General features: G+C 41.8%; 1 protein-coding gene across 1 annotated transcript in view; it reads right to left on the reverse strand.

Annotated features, from left to right (window-relative positions):
• LOC122565403 (calcium/calmodulin-dependent protein kinase type IV-like) overlaps window positions 1-24,924 on the reverse strand; it is a 144,318-nt gene that overhangs the window by 57,850 nt on the left and 61,544 nt on the right. Inside the window, exon 3 of the mRNA XM_043721352.1 lies at window positions 20,530-20,592. Within this exon, the coding sequence (XP_043577287.1) occupies window positions 20,530-20,592 (63 nt within the window). The remainder of the gene's footprint in view (window positions 1-20,529; window positions 20,593-24,924) is intronic.

The raw sequence follows: 24,924 nt of genomic DNA on the forward strand, positions 1-24,924 counted from the left end.
GGGATGGGGTCAAACGGCCTTGTGAGGCAAGAAATAAGCATTTTGTCACAGACAATGCCGGATAAGGCAAGACATGGACAGGAGTAATGGGGCCAGTCTTAGGGAAGTGGAGGATGTAAACAGGGGAGGAGCAATGTAAAACAAAAGAAACCAAATTATATAAATATTGTGTATGAATTGAATTTGGTGTGTATGTCCTCTGCCTTATAGGCACGGGACATCACACCCACTTGCAAGTGTGAAATAAATGACACTACTGATTCAGATCTCGTCTCGGACTGAAATTATTGAAGTGAGTGAGCTTTGTTTCTCACAATCCCTAACATGATTCATGTTTTGTGGCATGGAGGCAAGAACTGTGTAATTATTTGGAGAGTTACAAATGGGATCGATTACTGTGCGATTCCCATTTCTGATTGAAGATCGACAGAATGTTGTTGATAAATCAGCCTAAGGCCTTTTGGGCTAGGACAAATCCGAGGATTCTGTAGGGATGTCCTGAGGGAGAGATGAATGGCCTCAAGCAAGTTGCTCAGTCAGAAACTTTGAATTCCCTTCTGAAAAGCACTGTAGCCATATTCATATCACAAATTGCAGTGGTTCAAGGATACAGCCCATCACAAACTTCTGATGGGCAATTAAGGGTGGTCTACAAATACAGCCTTGCCAGTGACATTTGCATCACATGAACAAATTAAAATCAAACATGTATGGTGATGCAATTAGATATATGTTCAATCAGTATGTAAGGTAAAGCCAATATAATCCTACCAGACAATATGGCTGCTCTGTCTTGAGAGACATAACTGGTTGTGGTTTAACCTGAGGGTTACCACACCTCAAGTGAGGGAGAGGTTGAGAAGGAACATCCTCCATGGTAATCTCAGCTGATGTGATAATTGAAACCACACTGTAGGCATCACAGTGAGTCACTAAGCAGCTGTCCAGCCAACTAAGCTAACCAACACTCATATCCTTCCAGTTAAACATAGAAGGTATGGTTAGTAAGTTTGGAGATATCACCGAAATTGGTGGTGGAGTGGACTACCAAGATGGTTACGTCAGAGTACAACTGGAGCTTGATTAGATGGGCCAATGGTTTAAGGAACGGCAGATGGATTTAAACAAATGTGAGGTGCTGCATTTTGGTAAGGCAAATCAGGTCTAAAACATTTAATGGTAAGGTCCTTGGAAGCATTCCTTAACAAAAAGATCTTGGAATACAGGTTCACAGTTCCATGAAATTGGAGTCACAGGTAGACAGGATAGCAAAGAAGGTATTGGTATACTTGCCTTTATTGGTCAGTGCATTGAATATAGGAGTTGGGTGTGGCTGTGCAGGACATTGGTTAGCCCACCTTTGGAATTCTGTATTCATTGCTGGTCTCCTTGCTATAGGTAGGATGTTGTGAAACTTGAAAGAGTTCAGAAAAGATTTACAAGGATGTTGTCAGGATTGGAGGGTTTGAGCTAAAGGGAGAGGCTGAATAGGTTGGGGCTATTTTCCCTGGAGCATTGGAGGCTGAGGGGTGACCTTACTGAAGTTTATAAAATCATGAGGGGCATGGATAGGGTGAATAGCCAAGGTCCTCTCCCCATGGTAAGTGAGTCCAAAACTCGATGGCATAGGTTTAAGGTGAGAGGAGAACGATTTAAAGGGTCCTAAGGCACAACCCATTTTCATGCAGAGGGTAGTGTATGTATGGAATGAGCTGGTCCAGGATGTGGCGGAGGTTGGTGCAATTACAACATTTAAAGGACATCTGGATGGGTATGACAAATAGAAAGGATTCAAAGGGATATGGACCAAATGCTGGCAAATGGGGCTCAGTTAATCAAGAATATTTGATCCACATGGACAAGTTGGACTGAAGGGTTTGTTTCCATGCTGTACAGCTTTATGACTTTAAGTGACCAGGAATACCTCCTTGTACACTGGTGCAGCCTGTGAAGGTTAGGAGTAAGAGGGGGTACGAAGAATTGATAATCCATGCAATAAAATTGAGATTGGGACCCGTGCATGCTCATTCAAATTTTAGTCAAAGTTTATTTGATGCTTTGTTATTTCTGACTTCACCTTTGAATGTTTGCATCCACCAGTGACCAACCCGGTTCCTTTCCTGCCATGATTTGACAACAATGCATTGACTCCTTCCCCTCCTCCCCCACTCCACCCTAAGTTTACATTATGACTACTTAGCAAGAAGCAGCTTTGCCCTGTCAATGAGATGGTAATGTAATTGCAACCTTAGCCAGCAATCTGTCACAGCACATGTTTATGGAAGATATGCCACTCTGAAACTAAAGTAAGCAACAGATTCATGGCCTGACATGCACGTTAATCTCAATCCCAGGAAAAAAAAGGCCTTAAACGTCTTGAGTTAGTGAGTTATTCTCATTTCTCATATGCTTGAACTTAGTGTCCTTTGGATAGCTTAAATCAAATATGACAGACACATATAGTGTCTGTTTTGTTTAAAATACGTGCTGATTGTAGTTTAATCTCCCCCCCCCAACTCCACTGGCTAAAAATGTTCATTTCAAATTCCCATTTAACAATTGATGACTGCATTTTAACAGTGCAGACAAGAAATTAACTAAAATTTCATTGCATAATTTACAGAAGAAATTAAACTCTTAGCACTAATGGCCAAACATTCAGTTGTCCTATATACATGCAGTTAATTTTGGAATCTAAAACAATTTTGACCATACATCATCGTTATCCATTGCAGAATAGGACTTCACTCATAAACACCTACAACATAAATACTTTCACTGGTACCCTATAGATTCTGACTGAAATTGTCAATTTAAATATTAAATTGGAATACATTTGGAACAGCTGCAACATAAGTTGCTTTCACAGGAATTAAACGTGACCTAAATGTTTCATGCAACATCTCCCCATTAGATTCTCAAGGCTTTTTCAGGTTGATGCTTGATCATGGAAACCCTACAGATATTAATTACTTCATCGAATTTTGAGTCTGCTGAATGCCAAAAGATGAGACATTTTGTATTGACTCTTATGATTGCTCTCTGGACTCAGGGAGAAGTGGATCACTTCATTGTGTTTAAATAAGGTTATATTTTGTGTCAAGAAAGAACCTAAGGTGAAAAGATTACAATTGAACATTTTGGTTCAAAGTGTTGATCAGGATAGGGATGGCATCAGAGAGGGACCGCTGAGTTCATCAGCGGAGATGTTGTCCAGTCAAGAATGTTGTATCATTCTTGTTATTTCAATTATATATTATAATTGCTTCCCCCACTCTAAACATGGATGGTGTAACTGGTTGAGTACTTTGACTGAAGCATCATAAGTGAGGCATCATAAATGAGGCAAAATTATAAATTGGGATCTGCATTGTTTCATTTACTTTTATACTTTAACAGTTCATACACATTTCCATGTTTCTATTAGTAGACTATTATTTAATATTTTTTCCATTTATATTCACAAACCAGGGAAAATCATTCACACAATAATTTTCAAAAGGTCAAAAAACATAGTAACATTGCACCCTCCCCAGGTCAGCCTCATTGAAAGCACATAGAGCTAAATTATTTCCACTGGGGCAGTATCATAAGATTATCATTGAGGCATTGCAGTTTGGGCTGCTCCACACAATTAACATACATCAGAAACAACCCTCTATCTTGGTAAATATTTCTTTTTTAAAAACCTTAAAAAATGCAACCATAATCTAGTTATTGTAAAACAGCTGATGTTTAATGAAATATACTGACACTGAATTCTGCTGGAATAACTTTCTGGTGTATATCCATTTCTAAGTTTTCAGATTGAAAGATGTGACAAATTCTTCCATAATACTTCCTTCCGATAAAATATTAATTTTGCTGTGGTAGGCTAGCAGTCAGTGGAGCGCTGAGAAAGTGCACTAACTGTTAGGGTGTCACACTGCTGAGAAGATGTTTCACTTTGGTGAATGTTACAGATTCTGTAGCACTTTTCAAGGAGGATTAAAGTGATTTCTGTTTTTCCTAATGACTTTATGTCAATTATGTATGAAAAAGTTTCATAACTTGTCTGTATTGCTGAAAGATTTTGCTGGCATTTTACATATGGCAAACTTGCGCTTCAAAAAAAAAGCTGCATAAGCAATATAAATGCAACTATCACCACTCTGAATTTATTCACCTTAAGGCGTGATTCATGCTCACATGTAAACTCTGTGGGTGGTAACGTTCTTATGGAGTAGATACTGATGTTTTCTGCAGCTGCAACTGACATCAAATTTCCAACCAGTTAAAACAAAGATGGTAGTCTTGTTGGGGAAGGAGGGAAGAGATCAGGTGGTCATGGCCCATGTGAGAGCCAACAACATAGATAAAACCAAGGGAGTTAGGATGCAAGTTAAAGCGCAGAACTTCAAAAATTAGAATCAAATCATCGCTGGATTGTTACCTGAGCTACATGCCAACTGGCATAGAGTCAAGCAGAATATAAAGCTAATGAATGTAACTCAGAGTGCAGTGGGAAGAAAAGGATTGGATGCATGGCGCAATGGCATCAGTAGTCAGGGAATAGCAAGTTTTTTTTCCACTGGGATAGACTACATCTAAACAATGCTGGGACCAATTTCCTGGGCAATTGTGTAACCTGGGCTATGGACTGGACTTTAAATGAACAAGAGGTGGTGGAAGGTTTAGGTGAAGCAACATTCAGTAATCCAAAGTAAGAGGTTGAAGCATTGGAATGGTGTAGCAATCTGGGTAAAGACAAGCAGAGCAGGACAGGAATAAAAATTGCAATTCAAGCGTATAAGGTCACAACAGGAAATTGAGGTTAAACAATTAAATCAAATGTTCTTATTTGAAGGCATGAGAAATAAGTGAACTCGTGACAAAAATAGAGGTAAGTGATTCAGATCTAATTCAGATGAGGCAGAGGTTTAAGAGGGAGGCAGTAACTCAACAAATGAAAAGATAGCCTGCTCTGCAGCCATAGAGCACTGTGGATAGGATGTTTGTGTGAGCGGTGTTCTGCACTCAATGATAAATGCTTTAGAACAGAATCCAAGTCCGCACTTTTCATGAGAGCATTATTTCAATTAACCAAATGTTATAAAACTCACACCTCACTGATTATTAGCTCCACATATTTATACAACTAATTCACACTAATTAACAATTCATATATATTCATTCCCTCGTCCCTGATTTAATTAGATCTCAAGTATCCCATCAGACCCTAATAAATGATAACAGATTCCACTTTATATTGTTATGAAGATGTGGATGTACTGTATCTTTAATAGAGTTAGAAGCTAGCAAAACTACCTGACACAGCACCAAGTATTCTCAATAAGGTAATAATGTAATACTTGGTCGTAAACTAGATTATCTGGGTTGCTGGAAATGACAAAACAGGTTTGAATTAGGCCAATCAGTTTAAATTACACCCCGAAAAATACCAAACTCCAATTAAGTTTGAATTTAGTATATTGACAATTTTAAAAGCCAATGACACAATCTAATGCTTTGGGGGTATAAGACTGGGGAGGATTGGATAATTGAGAGGAGAACTGCTAAGCCACCAGCATGTAAAGACTACCTGAAAAATATCTCTCTTAAAGATACCTTTATCAAACAGTAACCTGTGAAGCAGAATCCCCAAGAAGAAAAGAAGACAGGAATACGGAGAAGAACCAAAAGCTGCCTGGTTTTGAGATAGGAAGTTTTGTTTTGTAAATCAGGAGTTTTATCGAACTAGTATTATAGAAGGGAAGGTAAAAGATAGGTTAGAGGAAGGAGTTGTAAATAGTTGTTAGTTAATTATTCTCTGTTATACTTCAAGAAATAGAGTTGTTAATTTTTACTTTAAATAGTTCTTAGCCTCTCCAATTTTCACAGATTACTGCACGGGATAAATCTTTTCTATGTTGCTGGTTTAAATTAAGCAGGAGGGTTTACCCCATTTCGTCACAATATTTATAAATAAATTAATAATAAAAACAAACTAAACAAAATGAACAAAACCACAACACATCATACTTTTTACTTACATACATTACATACTTTACCCTCAAAAGGAAGGTGATGGCCTAGTGGCATTATTGCTAGATTATTAATCCAGAGATCATGGAAATGTTCTGGGGACCTGGACTCAAACCCTTCTATGGCAGATGCTGGAATTTGAAATCAATAATATCTTGAATTAGGAGTCTAATGATGATGAAACCATTTTCAACTGTTGGAAAAAACCCATCTTGTTCATAAGTGTCCTTCAGGGAAGATATCTGCTGTCCTTACCTGGTCTGGCTTACACATGACTCCAGATCCACAACAATGTGGTTGACTCTTGCTGCCTTCTAGGCAATTAGGGATGGGCAATAAATGCTGGCCTGGCCAGTGACACCCACATCCCATGAATAAATAACAAAGAACAAAGAAATCAGGTAGCTGCCAACTGCTAGCCTGCTGTTTCAATGTGGAAATCTGTTCTCCAGTATCTGTTTTTAAAGCTGTACTATCGATCTGGTCTTTTTTTCATTCACATATTTTGATTTGTGTATGTTTTCCTGGTGATATTGTTGTAGTACTGTACAGATGTTACTGCTGAATCCTTTTGAATTAGGGTCATAGAGCTGTATAGCATGGAAACAGACCCTTCAGTCCAATTTGTCCATGCCGACTAGATATCTTCAATTAATCTAGTCCCATTTGGCTCATATCTCTAAGCCCTTCCTGTTCATATACCCATTCAGATGCCTTTTAAATGTTATAATCTTACCAGCCCCCACCACTTCCTCTGGCAGCTCATTCCCTACACCCATCATCCTCTGCTGTTCCTTTCATCCCTTTGAAATCTTTCCCCTCTCACCTTAAACTAGTTTTGGATTCCCCTACCCTGGGGAGACCTTGGTTATTCACTCTATCCATACCCCTCATGATTTTATAAATTGCTACAAGGTCATCCCTCAACTTCCAATGGTCCAGGGAAAATAGCCCCAACCTATTCAGCCTCTCTCTAGAGCTCAAACCTTCCAACTCTGACAACATCCTTGCAAATCTTTTCTGAACACTTTCCAGTTTCACAACACCCTTCTGATAGCAGAGAGAGTAGAACTGAATGTAGTATTCCAAAAGTGGCCTAACCATTGTCGTGGACAGCCTCAACATGACTTCCCAACTCCTATATTTAATGCACTGACGAATAAAGGCAAGCATACCAAATACCTTCTTCATTATTCTGTCTACCTGCGATTTCACTTTCAAGGAACCATGAATCTGCACCCCAAGGTTGAAAACAGAAATTAACTAAAGAAGAAATACTTGCAGAACACAATGGCGTGGTACGCTGTTCCCGCATGCGCAGAACACAGGAAACCGTCTTTTGCGGGCTTTTTGTTGTACACGTCATCCAGACTATAAAAACTGATGTACCTCTTGTTCGGGGAGAGATGGTGTGGTCAAGTACCATGGTTAGGGTCAGAATCACGCTGCTCCTCTCAAAAGCTTTTGATTTAATAAATGTAATTGACTTGCTTCTAAATTTGAGTTTTATTAATTTTACTACAACAAATTGGCACAGCGAGCAAGGTACAGTTCCCGGTCCTGGATAGGGTGACCACATCCCAGAAATCGGGGCAGGATATCGGACAAAAGCAGGTCAAACTACAGAAGCTGTAGATCTGGTAAGAGTGAAGGAGAGATTGTCTGTTTGTGGCCTCTGAGTTAAGTCATACTCAGACGCCAGTGTGATTGTTCCTGCCTGAGATAAAGGCCTAATTTAAATAAGTGGGACACAGGGAAATGATCACTCCCTAAAACAGGTATTGCTGGACTCTGATAGGAACGATTCAGGTGAGACGCAGCCGGTGGGAAATCATGCATGGCTGATGGGTAAACGCGATCGACCGACAGAGGATCTGTGAGTATAATCCTATCAGTGTTATGGCAGGCCAGGGAGATCAAAGGGGACTGCCGGGGGTCTCTCATTAACCAGTATATGTATATGATAGATAGACATTCACTCATCAGACAGATGAGGAAGAGCGGATGGGAGCCATCCCAGACCCTAGATCTACAGCAAAATTGACTCATGCACATTGAGAAAGATAAGACCAAGAAAATAGGTGTCCTTTTGGTCCACCAATTGGCTGGCCTCATAGGTCAAACTTTGGAGTCCATAAAGAAATGAACCAAGGAAAGGCAAATGCTTCAATCCCGACTAAGGGAACCGGAAAAGAAAACTCAGTTCCTGGAGGATAGTCAGTGGGAATCATGGCCACCTTATAATACCCGGGAGGCCCTTGTCACACCGCCTGAACCGACGGACGACCCTCCCGAGGGAACTAACTCGGCCCTGGTAACTAAAATATAAACTGTTTACACCAGGTGAATTGCAGCAGATCTGAGCTTTCCTGGGTGGCTTCCTGCAATTTGTTGTAGTAATATTAATAAAACTCAAATTTAGAAGCAAGTCAATTACATTTATTAAATCAAAAGCTTTTGAGAGGGGCAGCGTGATTCTGACCCTAACCACGGTACTTGACCACACCATCTCTCCCCGATCAAGAGGTACATCAGTTTTTATAGTCTGGATGGCGTGTACAACAAAAAGCCCGCAAAAGACAGTTTCCTGCAATAATAATGCAAAGTTTTGGGTTGAATTAGATACCAACTGGCTGGGCCACCACCTACATTTAAGTGATATCCACCAACTGGTCCGGGCTGTATGCACCTCAGGACAAGTGACATCTCGTATCTGACGGGCCTGACATAGCCGATGCCGCACAGCAACGAAGTCAAGATTATGGGAAAGGCAGGTTGACCCAAGGCACCCCTATTAAAGCAGATATCGAGGATCAGCAGGAGCTCTTCGGCATATTTAAGGCCGAAAACCAGCATATTCTGGGGAAACCGCCCACCCATTGGGAAAAAATAACAAACACCAAACTACAGAAGGGCGTGCCTGTAAAACAGGAAAAGCTATGCAGTGTTACAAAGACAAAATCCAGACCCACGTGTCACAATTGTGGCATTTTGTCCAGGATTGTAGGGGGAGGAAACATAACAACGGGAAGCCCACTTGTGCCTGTCAGTACTATGGCCAAAGGGGCCACTCTGAAGACACTTGTTGGGAAAAACACAGCAAATCAACAAACACCGAGAATACATCGGACTGATGTCCGGCAGCCCCCATGGGCACGGGTGATAAGGAGGGAAGGATTTACGTGTCAGCACTGGTAGGGGGCAGAACAGTGTGAGATACTAGTGGACACAGGAGCCTCCATATCTATTAGTGACCTACCCTTGCCCACAACTAACAAAATGATTATGTGAAGGGGATTAGTGGACAACGAACCCCTGCGTACTTGAGTGAGACCATTCTAGTAGAAATCAGTATCCTGTATGTACTGATATGATTTTATGTATGTAAAAACAATGAAGGAACTAATATGGGAAATGATTTAATGAAGGAGTACAAAGTCCTTATAGACTGTGGGAAGGGTTAATTAATCTGGCCCTGTCCCGATGGGAGAAAGGAAAGAATGGAGACTTATGCGAGCCACTTGAGCACTGTCCAAATCGCCTCCTCTGCAGCTCGCGACTGGCAACTAGAGGATAATGGCTTTGGGGCCATTTGTGCCTCTATCCCAGGGGTGTGGCCAAAGACTAAATTAGATATAGGCTTGATTAAAATTGCCCCCGTAATCGTGGAGGGTCTGAAACACAAGCTGCACTGCCAAAACCCCATAAAATCTGAAGCCAGAAGGGCGGTTGTGGAAATTGTGAAAGAATTAGTGGACATGGGAATTCTCCGAGACACTACAAGCACTACTAATTCCCCAACATGGCCGGTCAGTAAACCTCATGGAAGTTTCCGTCTCACAATTGATTATACAGCCCTAAACAAGGTCACTCCTAAATTACACCCTATAATCATCAGTTCATCCACAATCATAAATGGGCTGTCCCCCACCCACAAAATCTTTATTGGATATCGTGAATGGATTCTGATCTATCCCCCTCCACCATGACTCCCAAGATAAGTTTGCATTTACCATCAGGAATATACAGTATACCTGGACCAGTCTTCCCCAGGGATTCCATAACAGTCCAGCCATCTTTCACCGTGTAATGAGTGAGGTACTCAGGGAGATCGACCTGCCCCACAGCAGTGCGATACGCCAATATGTCAATGACATCCTCCTAGCTTCTGAATCCAAACCAAGACATCAGGAGGTGCTAAACTTAGTCCTGAAGCACTTGCAGGACAGAGGGTCAAAAGCCAGCCCAAAGAAAGCTCAACTTGAGAAAACTAGAGTCCTTTACTTGGGACATTTAATTTCCCAAGGCATGAAAGAAATGCCTGCAGACAGGAAGACAGCTATACAACAGATGCCATGGCCTGTGACAGTCCGTGCTGTGAGAAAGGTCTTGTTTAATTACTGTAGGAATTTTATCCCTGAGTTTGCCAAAGTTGTCAAGCCCATACAATCATTGGTAAAAGGGGGGAAACCTGCAACGGACCATGTTGACTGGGGATCGGAGCAAGACAACTCCTATACAAAACTGAAAGCTGAGTTAATCTCAGCACAGGGACTGGGATTACCACATGCTAGTAAAGGCTTCCATGTTAACTGCAACGAAGACGGAGGTTTTTACTCAGCTGTAGTAACCCAGCTCCATGGCAATAAACAGCGACCTATAGGGTACTACTCTACTGCTGAGGGTTCCATAGTGAACCGCTTGCCCAGATGTATAGCCATTTTAGACTGTGCCGTGTGGGCTGTGAAGGTCAGTGAGCCTATTGTGATGACAGGGAATACAGTCTTGCACACCAAACACACCCTCGTAGAAATTTTAAAAACGGGAAAATTATGCACGGTTTCTTTCCACACTGTAAGTAATCTAATCTAACATGAGAACGGCAAAATGGGAGGCTGTTCTTTTGCCACCAAACAAATCCATTACCATTGTCGGAGATACCTGGGAAAACCCAGTGGAAGAGATGTTAGGCAATGGTAAACCACGTGTGTGGGAATGTGGATGATGAAGTAGAGGCAAGTGGGGTAAAGGATGCACCATGGAGGAACCAGACCATATTCATGGGATTATGTAGACGGTTTGCCATGAATGGGACAGGCAGCAGTGAACGCGGAACTACGAGCTGTCCGAACAGGGAGAATAGATGGAGGCCCCCACCCCTGGCTCTGTCCCTCACAAGCACCACAGGTGAAGGAACGCCCACAGGGTCTATTTGTTTTAAATGTAATCGCACGTCAGGGTGGAGTGCCAGAACCAGCAAATGTTCCTAATCCTTGCTCCTTACCCTGTCCGGCTGCTGATAGTTCCTTTCTGGAAGTATTCTGAATCTTCAGGCTGTCAACATGACTATAGGTGAAAGGTTCAAAACCATTTGAACCGCAATTCAGACTGATTACCTGAGGACTTACAATGGTACTTATTTTGTTGTGGTCTCAAGGCCTACCCTTGGCTCCCTCCAGATTGGTTCGGATCTTGCTACCTTGCTTACGTGGTCCCTTTTGTTTGCCATTAGCGTTCCCTCTGCCTTCATCCCAACCTACTTCGATCCAAACGGTCCATCACTGAGCGATTCTTTATGATCACCTTCCCCACCTATGGAACTGCTAAGGCTGCTAGGGAACTGTTCAATATGGCCTTGACCTTGGAAAGGCTGGCTAATGAGACTACCGATGGCTTTGCAGCTGTCAGCACGGCCAGCTCCGAGGTATCGGCTGAGGTTATTGCCACCTGTACTGTTGCATTGCAAATCCGTTTGGCCCTTGACTATTTGCTAGCAGCACCATGTGGCACCTATGTTGTTAGTGGCCCCGAGTGCTGCACATACATTCCAGATGCCTCGGACAATATAACTAACCGAGTAGATCACATCCGCTTGGAGGCTGATAAGATCCAGCAGGAAGGGAAACAGTTTCATGATTATAATCCCCCAGGGTGGCTAGGATGGCTAGAATCTTGGGGTTCGTACCTTTTGTATGCCTTCATCATGTTCATTGTTATTGTCATCGCTTGTTGCGTTGTTATGGCTGTCCTTAACCCATGTTGTAATGTTTTGACAGCGAGAATTATGCCCAATACTAGCCTCCACATTGAGTTGCCTGGGAGTTACCCTCTTTTTGACTCCACTGAAGAATACTGGATGTAGGTGGTCTGTTCGCCATGCTGCTGCATGTCTTGGACTACAAGGGGGAACTGAAAACAGAAACTAACTAAAGAAGAAATACTTGTCGAACACAACATTGTGGTACGCTGTTCCTGGAAACAGCGATCTCTGCACGCATGTGCACAACACAGTGGTGTGCCTCATTGCAGGAAGAATGTAGATGTTTCAGAGAGGGTGCAGCAGAGATTTGTCAGACTGCTGCCTGGATTGGAGGTCTTGCCTTATGAAGAGAGGTTGAGTGAGCTAGGGCTTTTCACACAGGAGAGAAGATGGAAGAGAGGCAACTTGATAGAGGTGTACAAAGTAATGAGTGGCATAGATAGAGTAGGTAGCCAGAGACTTTTCCCCAGGGCAGAAATGGCTGTCACGAGGTGTCATGATTTTAAGATGAATGGAGGAATGTATAGGGGAGATGTCAGAGGAAGGTCGTTTATATAGCGAATGGCGGGAGTGTGGAATGCAGTGCCAGTGGTGGTAGTAGAGTCAGAGACATTAAGGACATTTAAGCAACTGCTGGACAAGCACATGGACGGCAGTAAATTGAGAGGTGTATAGGTTAGGTTGATCTTTGGTTAAGGGCTCAGCACAACATCATGGGTCAAAGGGCTGGTACTGTGCTGTACTGTTCTAAGTTCTATGTTCTAAATGCCCTTCCATCAAGAGATCTGACACCTGGCCTGGCCCGTTGCCTAGCGCCAAATGCAATATGGCCTCCCCCCAGTTGGCCTATCTACATATTGAGACAGGAATCCTTCCTGGACACACCTGACAAAATCAGCTCCATTCAGACCATCTGCACTAAAGGGGTTCCAATCAATATTGGGGAAGTTGAAGTCGCCCATAATACCAACTCTATTACATCTGTACCTTTCCAAGATATGCTGTACAATCTGTTCTTCCACCTCTCTGATGCTACCCGGGGATCTATAGAAAATACCCAATGCGGATACTTCTCCTTTCCTGTTACTGACTCTCACCCATACTGACTCAGTAGACAAATCCTCTTCAACAACCTCCCTTTCTGCAGCTGTGTTGCACTCTCTAATTAACAATGTTACTCCCCCATCATCATTTAACCTCCTCCCTGTTCTTTTTAAAGTGTATAATCCCTGGAACATCCAGCAACCATTCCTGTCCCTGTGAAATTCATGTCTCCATGATGGCTATAACATCATAGTTCCAAGTACTGATCCCTGTAACCACGCATTTGCCAAGCCAAGTTCTTCCAGTATTCCATGTGATCTCACCTTGTTAACCAGTCTATCATGTAGAACTTTGTTGAAAGCTTTACTGATGTCCATATAGATCATGTCCACTGCAGTGCCTTTGTCTATCCTCCTTGTTACTTCAAAAACCTCAATCACATTAGTGAGACACGATTTCCCACACACAAAGCCATGTTGACTATCCGTAATCAGTCCTTGCCTTTCCAAATACATGTAAATCTCGTCCCTTGGGATTCCCTCCAACAACTTGCCCACCACTTATGTCAGGCTCAACAGTCTGTAGTTTCTTGGTTTTTCATTACCACCTTTCTTAAATAGTGGCACCACGTTAGCCAACCTCCTGTCTTCCAGCACTCACCTGTGGTTGTCGATGTTCTTCCAATATTTTCACTAAGAAAAAAGATGGCATTTATGTGTATAGTTTGGACATTGCTGCATCTTTTGTGAGGTTCAATTTTGATTAATAGAAATGAGGCTAACATTTACCAATTAAGATTGCCAATACGAAGGAACCCTTGATCCATTCTACCTAATTTCCAATCCAGTGTCCTTTAACTCCCCATAACCACGCATTTCCCATAGCCAATCCACCTAACATGCAAATCTTTGGACTGTGGGAGAAACCAGAGCACCTGGTAAAAACCCACACAAATAGGGAGAGAATGTGCAAATGCCACACAGTCACCCGAGACAAGGCTGGAATGCACTGTAAGTGCTAACCACTGAGCCACTGTGCTGCCCTACTCAGCTCATCTTCTAGTTACACTAAAAGTCTCCATCACACAGGCTTCTGTGGCAATATTCCTAGTTTGTGTTGTATTTCTAGTCCTTGATGAACTATGCCATCTATCTTGCCTCTATCTCTTCCTCTATCTGGACTACAACAATTTGACTTCATCCCAGCTATTAATAGGATTTTTAAAAAATGGCTCCTGATCTCTTTCTGGGATCATGTTCTCTCCCAGACCCACTAAGTTTACATTGCACTTTCTTGCCTTCCATTTTTGTGTGTCATATTTCCAATCTAGGAACCTAACTTCTTGCTCCTAATCCTACGTACCTATCTTACTTTTACATTGTCCAGTGGTCTTCCAAGCTCTAATAATAATCACATTTCTGGAGGGACCAGCCCATCCTGGAAAGCATTTGACTTTAGTACACACTTTTGAGACCAACGGCCTCATATTGTCCATTAGGACTAATCCGTCTATCATCAGACAACGGTCATTGAAGCAGTTTGATCCTCATAGCTATGTAGCATTTGGGTACGAGGTGTACCTGGCTCCTTGTTATTGTCTATCATTCCTTCAGAATTTGTAAATTTGTTACCATACCAAGCAACCTTCAAGTGTGTACCTGCACCCCATGTTGTCCCATTATTACTTTTCCATCTTTACCAATAACCCCGCTAGAGTTTCTCCATTCTTCAAGCCTCTCTCTCCCTCTTATACTAAACCACATTTCTCCAAGTGAGATTTCCGGTTATCTTAATCTTCAGGTTCACCAAATTCTGAGAGTTTGGCTTCAAGTGAAAGCCTTTCTTTCTGCATGTAGTGCATTCAAGTGTTGCAAAGTACACTCAATTCTAGTTTTTCCCAAGCTGGGAACTGATTACATTCCTGAGGGAACCTTAAGTTTCCCTCCAAAAACTAATTGATGTTGACTATATGCACAAAGCTGTTCCAAGGTTCTACACATGTCAATTGGCATTGACATGCCAATGTGTTAGCATGGTGTCCTCCATTTTCTCTTGTCTCATGAATGATCCCCTTTGCACGATGAATAATGCTTTTCTAGTTTTTTGTGTTTCTGACATTTGTTCCACAAGCGCATGTTTATCTGCGAATTTAACTTATGTCAAAAGTAGAAATCTGTGCAGACCTTGATACTTGACACACTAACTTAAACGCTAGCAGAGTTTGGGGAATTTACAGGTGTAATTTCAGCAGTTTTACATATAATCAACTGAATTCCATTATGTATCTTCACATGTTATCCTTTTAACTTTATCAAAATCTAACCATGTCTCATAAGCAGTCAATGAATTATCTTTATGATAAATTTTATACATGAAAACTAATAACGTGTTCAAATGATTGTGTTGAAATCATAGAGTTGCCATTCCAAAAATACTTTGTTTCTTCAGCTTCTGTATGGTAAGGAACATGCTAAGGTCATATCTTGTTTCCAGTTTGGTAAAGAAGAAACCCAGCCACCAAACAGGACTACTTGTAAGCCAACCAGCATGATAAAAGGCTGAATTCCAGAAGTCAGGTGAAAGTGACAGCTCTTGACATCAAGGCCACATTTGACTGAGTGTGGCATTAAGGAGCCCTAGCAGAACTGAAAGTAATGGGGCAAATGCTCCACAGGCTGGAGTAATGCTTAGCACGTAGGTCAATGGTTGTGTTTGTTGGAGGTCACTCACCTCAGCTCCAGGCCACCTCTGCAGGAGTTCCTGAGGTAGTGCCCTCGGCCCAACCATCTTCAGCAGCTTCATCAATGACCTCTCCATCATAAGGTCAGAAGTGGGGATGTTCGTCAATGATTGCACAGCATTCAGCATTCACCTCAGATACTGAAGCAGTCAGTGTTGAAATGCAATAAGATTTGGACAATATCATGCTTGGGCTGACGAGTAGCAAGTAACATTTGCACTGCACAAATGCCAGGCAATGACCATCTCCAATAAGTGATTGATTGATTTATTGACAGTGTTCCGAAGTACAGTGAAAAGCTTTGTTTATGAGCGGTACAAGCAAATCATAGTAAGCAAAGATGTACCAATCAACAAGACTTAGACAGAGGCAAATAGATTACATTGCACAGGCTGTGCGCTAGACTAAATCAGCATTAGCAAGATTAGCATTATTTGAGGCTACAGAGTCCATTCATCAGTCTAATAATGGCTGGGAAGAAGCTGGTGCATGTGTTCAGGCTTCTATACCTTCTGCCTGACAGAAGAGGTTGTAGGAGATCATTACCAGGCTGTGCTGGGTCTTTGATGATATTGACAGCCTTTCCGTGGCAGCGAGCTGTGTAAATGGTCACCACGGATGGAAGGTTGGCTTCTATGATGGTCAGGTCTGTGCAAACCACCTCCTGCAGTTTCTTACAGCCCTGGGCAGAGCAGTTGCCATACCAGGCCATCATGCACCCGGACTGTATACTCTCAATGGTGCATCTGTATAAGTTGGTGAGGGTCCTTATGGACATGCTGAATTTCCTGAGTCGCCTGAGGAAGAAGAGGTGTTGTTGTGCCTTCTTGATCTTCGCATCTACGTGGGAAGTCCAGGACAGATTGTCCGTTATCGTCACCCTGAGGAACTTGATACTATCCACCCTCTCTACCTCAGATGTAGATGGGGGTGTATTCTCCACCTTTCTTTCTGAAGTCAATGATCAGTTCTTTAGTTTTGCCAACACTGAGAAAGAGATTGTTATCTTTGCATCAGATCACCAAGTCCTCTACCTCCCTTGTGTACTTTGAATTGTCAATGGGAGATATCTATCTCACAGTAGTTAGCTCCCTGTCTATAGCATATGAACTGTAGCGGTTCAAGAAGGCAGCTCACTACCACCTATTCAAGGGCAACTAGAGATGGGCAATACATCCTGGCCTGTCAGTGGTGCCCAAACACCATAAGCGAATAAAAAAACTCCAGACTTCTGGAGTCTGGAAGACTAAGAAGTAATCTCATTGAGACACACATGTTTCTGAAGGGGTTTTGTAGGGTAGATGTAGGGAGATGGTTTCTGCTGGTTAGGCGATATAAAACACAGGGTCCCAGTCTCAGGATAACAGGCCAATCATACTGGAATGCGATTAGGAAACAATTCTTTTCTCAAAGGTTGAAGCCTTTGGAATTCTCCTCAGAAGATGGTTATGGATATCCATTGTTGAATACATTTAAGCTGAGATAGATGGATTTTGGCTCTCTTGGCTGAACAAGGGATACTGAGAACAGTCAGGAAGATGGAGTTGAAGCCCAAGATCAGCCATTATTGTACTGAATGATGGAGTAGACTTGATCACTCCTGCTTCTATTTATTCTGTTTCACACGCCTTACTTAGGTAGCCATTCTAGGGGCAGCGGTCTCATTTGGGAGCCAGTCCAGCAACCCAAGAAAAATGGAGAGAGGTGCCAGTTCCTGATGCTACTGGATATTGTTTGATTTTTAAAATTAAAGATCAAAACTAGACATGTCTCCTCCGGTGACCTTATAGAGGTTTATAAAGTCATGAGGTGTATAGATAGGGTTAATTTTTCCCTATTTTCTGTAATAGGAATATTTTTCCTAGGCTGGGGAGTTTCAAATGAGAGGACAGAGATTTAAAAAAGAGAGGGGCAAATTTTCTACATAGAGGATGGTTCACATGTGGAATGAACTTCTCAGGTCGTGGTGGATGTGGGCACAATTACAAAGTTTAAAACACACTTGGATAAGTAAATGAATGTGAAAGATTTGGAGGGATATGGGCCAGGAGGAGGCAGATGGGTCTAGTTTAGTTTGGGATTATGTTCTGCATCAACTGGCTGGACCGTAAAAGGGCCTGTTTTCATGCTGTATGACTATGACTCACACTACTCTCACACTCGATGCCCTATCCATACCAATTCTTTTTGCCTACACCACTGAACCCACCAGATGACTATATCTCCTTCATGCCAACCTATGCCTGTGTAGCCACCACCATAATCGCCGTGCCAACCTCTGCCCATTTTCCCATATTCCATGATCCTTCATATCCTCTATGCCCATCCTTCATTGTCCTTTGCATCCCATGTCAGGTATATCTACCTTCTATGGTGCCTCACACTCCCTATCCTCTCTGTCATCTCCATAGGCTCTTAGCATCTCCCAAAGTCAACTCATCAACCTCATCTTTTGCCTTTCTTTTTCCATGTCGATTCACCTAGCATCAACCATGAACATGTTGACAGAAAAGGTTGTGTTTTATTGTTTGCTTATATGCTTGTCTGCTGACAACTTCACAACTGAGAAAGAAACATTAATTGATAACAAAACACTAATACATTAAAATTCCTTCGACAAATCATTTATATAATCAAACAGTTAATCAAATTGCTCATTCATAGTCACCTCATTGTAAAAATAGTAGTTTTGGAAATCATTCTTGTGGCAGGATATTACAGTGATGTTTTGTGTATATTTATCTTATTATTGTTATTACACAATTCTGGAGCAGGCGTAACTTGAACTCTGACCTCCTGGCTCAGAGATAGGGACACTACCACTGCATCACAAGATGCCCTTCTTTAAGTGACTTTGAACCTGAGCCTCTTGGTCCAGAGATAGGACACAATTATTGAAAGTGGCTTCTGTAAACAAGAACATTGGAAACACCTGTTCCTCTAATATCTACACATATTTTGGGATAATATTTCAACAGCTGTGGCAGTTTCTTGACAACTTTGATCATTCCAATCATCATCTGAACCATTAGTAATGTGATGATTAGATTAGATTAGATTACAGTGTGGAAACAGGCCCTTCGGCCCAACAAGTCCACACCGACCCGCCGAAGCGCAACCCACCCATACCCCTACATTTACCCCTTACCTAACACTACGGGCAATTTAGCATGGCCGATTCACCTGACCTGCACATCTTTGGACTGTGGGAGGAAACCGGAGCACCCGGAGGAAACCCACGCAGACACGGGGAGAACGTGCAAACTCCACACAGTCAGTCGCCTGAGTCGGGAATTGAACCCGGGTCTCAGGCGCTGTGAGGCAGCAGTGCTAACCACTGCTAACCAGTGCTAACCACTGTGCCACCATGGAAGGGATCATTGACTATGTTGTCAAGTGACAATTGCTCAGTGATAATTTGCTTAGTAGTGTGACTTTGGATTCCATGCAGGCCACTCAGCTGTTGACCATGTTACATCCTTGGTCCAAGCATGGACAAAAGAGCTGACCTTTAGCCCTTGGCCTCCAGGCAACATTTGACTGAGTATGACACCAAGGAACACTAACAGAACTGGAATAAATGAAGCATTACTGCAGGAGTTCTTCAAGTTAGTATTTTAGGCTGCTTTATTGATTATCATCCCTCCATCTTAAGGTCAGAAACAGGGCTTCACATAACATTCAGCTCCATTTGTGACTCCTTGGATATGAATGCAGCCTGTGTCCATTTGCAGCAAGACCAGGTAACATCCAGTCTTAGACTAATAAGTGCTAAGTAATATTTGCACAAAACATAAGCAGTTTTCTCATAACAGAATTCGGACACATGCACCTCTTCAGTGTTAAGCATATCTGGAACTACAGATAAAGTACTGCTATCAAGGGCCAAATCTACTGAAGATTCTGTTTATGGGAGACTGAGTTGGAAAGACTGAGATTGCACATGGTGAGGAGTGTTGTGTGTGTTTGTAACTATGTTACCTACATATTTGTTGTATCAATTATATAAAGTGATATTGACCTTTGTATTCAAAATAATCTTTGATTGTTTAAATGATATTATTTTAGTTGCTTTGTTACAGCAAATGTTTGAAGAATTGAAATTTTGATGATGGGTTTCTTTCCATTTGCATCGTGGGATTTATTCCTTTTAAAAATTATCAGAATCAATGGGGATTCTAACATTAAACACCTACATATGTGCTTAAAGCAAAACTGGTTTCATAGCAATCAACAGTATACCCATACCAGAAATATTGAGACTAATTATAGAAGCTGTTGCTGATTACCATCTTCGCTGAAACTTTCCAACTGTCTTGCACTGATAGATAAATTGAGAAAAGGATTAATCACAGGCTAGAATCATTTTCAATTAAACAACAAATCTGGGGTTTGAGATGGTTCCATTGACTTGAGAGGTATCTGAGATTTTCTGACTAAACCCTTGCAGAATCTACAATGCAGAAACAGGCCATTTGACTGAATAAGTCTATGAGTATACAGAATCCATTTATTCCCTCTCACTGAAAATACTGAATGCTGATGCTTTAAAAGGTCAAAATTGGATTAACATCAGTTTAAACATCAGGAACTGACTTTAAATAGTCAACATTACAGAAATTGAAGGAAACATACATTTGAATTCTCCGTTCAATAAATGTTCAATAAATGACACACTTACAATATTTGGATGAGAAAGTCGTAACAAAACTCCAATTTCAGTCCTTGCAATCTTCTTATCAATCTGTAATAAAATTGAGGATTTTTAATTACATTAAAATGGTTCTAAGGTTTCAATAAAATATCTTATGTTGCCTCAATGAATTTATTACTTTAGAAGATGAGTCACACAGAGTTTGAAGGTCTCAATTTCTAAGCTAAAATTGTTGGTCATAATGATATTCAGTTCAGTATCCATTGATTAGAAAATGAAAAATTGGATAATGCCTTACATCTTTTGGTACAAAAGTGGCTCTCTTAGAAATTGAAGCATTGGCTGTTTGCAAGCAATTAATGAATACAGCTTGGATGAGGGAGTTACAAGTGTCTGAGTCCTCTTGGTCCATGCCCCAGCAAGAGACCAATACTTTCAGGAAAGGATGGAACTTGGTAGAAAAAGGACAATTGAAACAACATTTTAAACTCTTATACAAAAATGTTAAGGAGGGGGTTTATGGTGGTCAAATTGGCAGAGGGTGGGGTACAATGATGATGAGAATTCGCATTCCTGGAGGCAGACATGATCCATTTCCACAGAGGTGCACAGCAGAACCAAATCCGCCTCCTAGTTGGCCAACTTTTGGCCTGCCATCCAATTTGGACTGTGTACAGGCTCTCCATGTTGCAAGCCTTATGAGAAGGCCAGCAGCTCTGGAACTTGAGCAGTACCATTGCGAAAGGTGGTTGTTGCTGAGGCAGGCTGGAAGACATGAGGTCATTTAGAGAGTCATACGACGTGGAAACAGATCCTTCGGTCCAGCTAGTTCATATAATCCCAAACCAGTTTCACCTGCCTATGGGCCATATCCCTCCAAACATTTCTCATTCATTATCTTGCTACTATTGCTAGACTAAGCTAATATTCTGGGGATCCAGGTTCAAATCCTGCCACAGCAGATGGTGGGATTTGAATTCATTGAAGAATCTGGAATTAAAGGGTCTAATGGTGATCATGAAGCCATTGTTGATCATCAGGAAAAACCCATCTGGCTCATTAATGTCCTTTAGAGAAGGAAATCTGCCATCTTTACCTGGTCTGGTCTACATGAGAGTCCAGATCCCTAGCAATGTGGTTAAATATCCACACCACATGAATAAATTAAAATAACTTATTTAAATGTCTTTTAAACACTGAAACTGTATCCATATCTAATTCAATGCAATTTTAAAATTTATATTTTAAAAAATACTGTTGACTTGGCTGGTGAAAGGAAAAATACCAACAAAGGTTGTTTTAGGGCCGTGAGGCAGAATTTGCTGCCAGCCAGCTCCTCCCTGAGCTTTACACTCTGATGCCATTTCCCTCCCTAACCCCTGGGAAGCCATCTCAATGCAGCTGGCAGACACTCTGGCTACTGGAAAATGGTGGTTAATTCGACTGTTAGTGATTCAAAAACAGAAATTGCTGGTAAAGTTCAGCAAGTTCAGAGGAAGGTACACTGGACCAAAAGGTTAATTCTGGCATGATGGCTCAGTGGTTAGCATTGCTACCTCACAGCGCCAGGGACCCGCGTTCAATTCCCAGTTTGGATGACTGTGTGTGTGGAGTTTGCACATTCTCCCTGTGTCTGCGTGAGTTTCCTCCAGGTGCTCTGGTTTCCTCCCACAGTCCAAAGGTGTGCACGTTAGGTGAATTGGCCATGCTAAATTGGCCACAGTGTTAGGTGCGTTAGTCAGAGGTAAATATAGGGTAGGGGAATGGGTCCGGGTGGATTACTCTTCGGAGGGTCAGTGAAGGGCCTGTTTCCATACTGTAGGGAATCTAATCTAATCTGATTTCTCTCCACAGGTGCTGCCAGACCTGCTGAGCTTTGCCAGCAATTTCTGTTCTTGTTTCTGATTTATAGCATCTGCAGTTCTTTCGTGAATTATTTGATTAGTTATTCAAATTGCCTGTTGAAATAATTGCACAGAGGTAGGGTCCCATCACCAAGTCACCCTTTATTTACTAGCGCGCAGTACACCAGCTGTGACCAGCCAGCTCAGAATCAATCCTCTTCTGAGGAGATTCTATATTTTGTCTTCCCCCGTTTATTCCCACACTATCGCCTAACTGCTTGTTTTTCCCCAGCACCCATGTCGTGTGTGTGCAGGTGTCGGACACAGTGAAAATCAACAAGTGTGTAAACCTTTATTTATATTCCAGCACCAGGAAGAAAGAAAACACCCGAGTGGCCAGCGACAAGCAGTGCCCTTCACATCAAAGGGCAATACTGCATGATCAAACAGGGAAGAGGAGCGCAGGGATTAAATCAAAATAGAGTTGGAGGGGGAAATAATACACTCCACTCCCTGCGGTGCCCACCTTTCCCTGAAAATCTCAAGGGGTTTTGGTAGACACAGCGTACTTCTTCTCCAGGGACACCCTGGAGATAACCACGGAACAGGGGCAGGCAATCGGTCCTAAAGACCCCCTCCATGGCCCACTGCCTGGACCTGTTTATGGCCAGTTTGGCCAGGCCCAGGAGCAGACTAACGAGGAGATCCTCTGACCTACCCTCCCCCCTCTGCACCAGGTGCCCAAACATCAGGAGTGTTAGACTGAAGTGCAACCAAAACCAGAGAAGTTTTTTTAGAAAATCAAAAAGGGAGAGCAAGCGCCCACACCCAATATATACATGGTCCACTGACTCCACAGCAGCACAGAACAAGCAGTTGGGCTGGGAGTCTGTGAACAACTGCAATCTGCGGTTGCAGGGGACTACTGCGTGCAGCACCCTCCACCTCAGATCCCTGAGAGAAAGGGGGAGGACTTCTGTGTAGCGACCTCTCCACTGGGGATCCCCATCGCTCGGTGGCAAATGGGCACGTCAAGGCGACTGAGGAGATTCTAATCTCCTGGTTATTTTGGTCAGCCAAGGCTTTCCTGATTGGAATTATTAACTTGGACCAATCAAGGACACTGTAGTTAATGAGGTCAACCTAGTACCAATCACTACACCTGTCCACCACCAACCTGACACTCGTCTGTGCCGGCAGTCAAACTGCTGCTGGGAAACAACCTCAGCACCATTGTGTCAGGGAACTTTCCTGACAATTTACTGGTTAATCTTCCTCCCAGTTTATGGTTCTAGGGTCATTAGAATTACCACCTTTGTCTACAAGGATTTGGACAAGATGCTTTCAACGTTAATGTTTTAAATTTCATGTTACTGGGTTCAGAATTTTTCTGGTGGCAATGAGCATTACCTTATTTATTTGGAAATGCAGGCCTGAAAAATCTTTGGGAAAACCAGGTATCCAGATCAGCTTTTCCCTCCACGCATGTTATTTTATGTAAAATAATTATGTGAGAGATGCAATTTAAGAATACTTTTAGCAGTAACTAAAAATAGACAGTACTGTCAAAACATGTAACCATACTAAATGATCATATAAATGTGTAATAGTTAGACTAACACTTGAAATTGCAAAAGCAAAAAGAATGATAAAAGAAAATATCAGTATTTTGGCAATTTAATCAGCTGAAAACAATGAAGCAAAGTGGACAGCAGCAGAAAGGTAGGTGGATTTAGGCCTGGTTGGATGACACATGTCACACAGTTGTTGCTACAGCAGTTATCAGAGAGTAGGTGGTCAGGATAGATCAGAGTGGCATACCATGACTGTATGCCTCCTGGCAGTAATAGCTCCAAGCAGCAGTTGTAGTTCATGTCACTCATTTGAATTTATCAACAGAGGTTTTTGGTTTGAAAATGTACTTCAGCTTTTTATACATCACTTTTAAAAATCCATGGCATAGAATGCAAATGACTTGTCAATCAGCTTTACTTTTGGTAACTGTTGTCTGCAGAATTTTGCCAAGGCTGATATACTGCACAGACAAGCTGTTATCATATCTATGGAATGGTGTCTTCACACTTGACTTTGTGACATAAGAGGAGGAATAACAAGTATTTAATCAAACTATGATGTTTGATTGGTAACCTACGTTTAAATGTTTTGCTTTTACAGGTACATAAAATTTGTATGAACTCACTCAAAACACAATCTGACATGGCTAATTCCCACTCACTTACAGCATACAAATAGTAATTTGGCAATAATTAGAGAACTAGAATCAGCATAAAGCCATTGGACTTTTAAAGAAAATCTTTCCCCAAATTTTCATGTTCTGCACAATTTATTTAGTACGTAATAGTGGATTAACATGAAAATCCCAAAATTTTGAAACCGGTCGTGTGGAGGTGAGGAATATGTGTGATAATTGTGATACCAACATTTTGGCTGACTCTGTCACCAACTACTGGGACTGGATGCTTAGAAAATCTAGATAATGAACAATATTTCCTTTTCAGCTCATGATAATATTCCATGGAAAACAAATTTTAGCATTCAAATATTATTTCAGCACAGC

Source organism: Chiloscyllium plagiosum, chromosome 31 (assembly GCF_004010195.1).
Source record: "Chiloscyllium plagiosum isolate BGI_BamShark_2017 chromosome 31, ASM401019v2, whole genome shotgun sequence".
NCBI lineage: Eukaryota > Metazoa > Chordata > Chondrichthyes > Orectolobiformes > Hemiscylliidae > Chiloscyllium > Chiloscyllium plagiosum.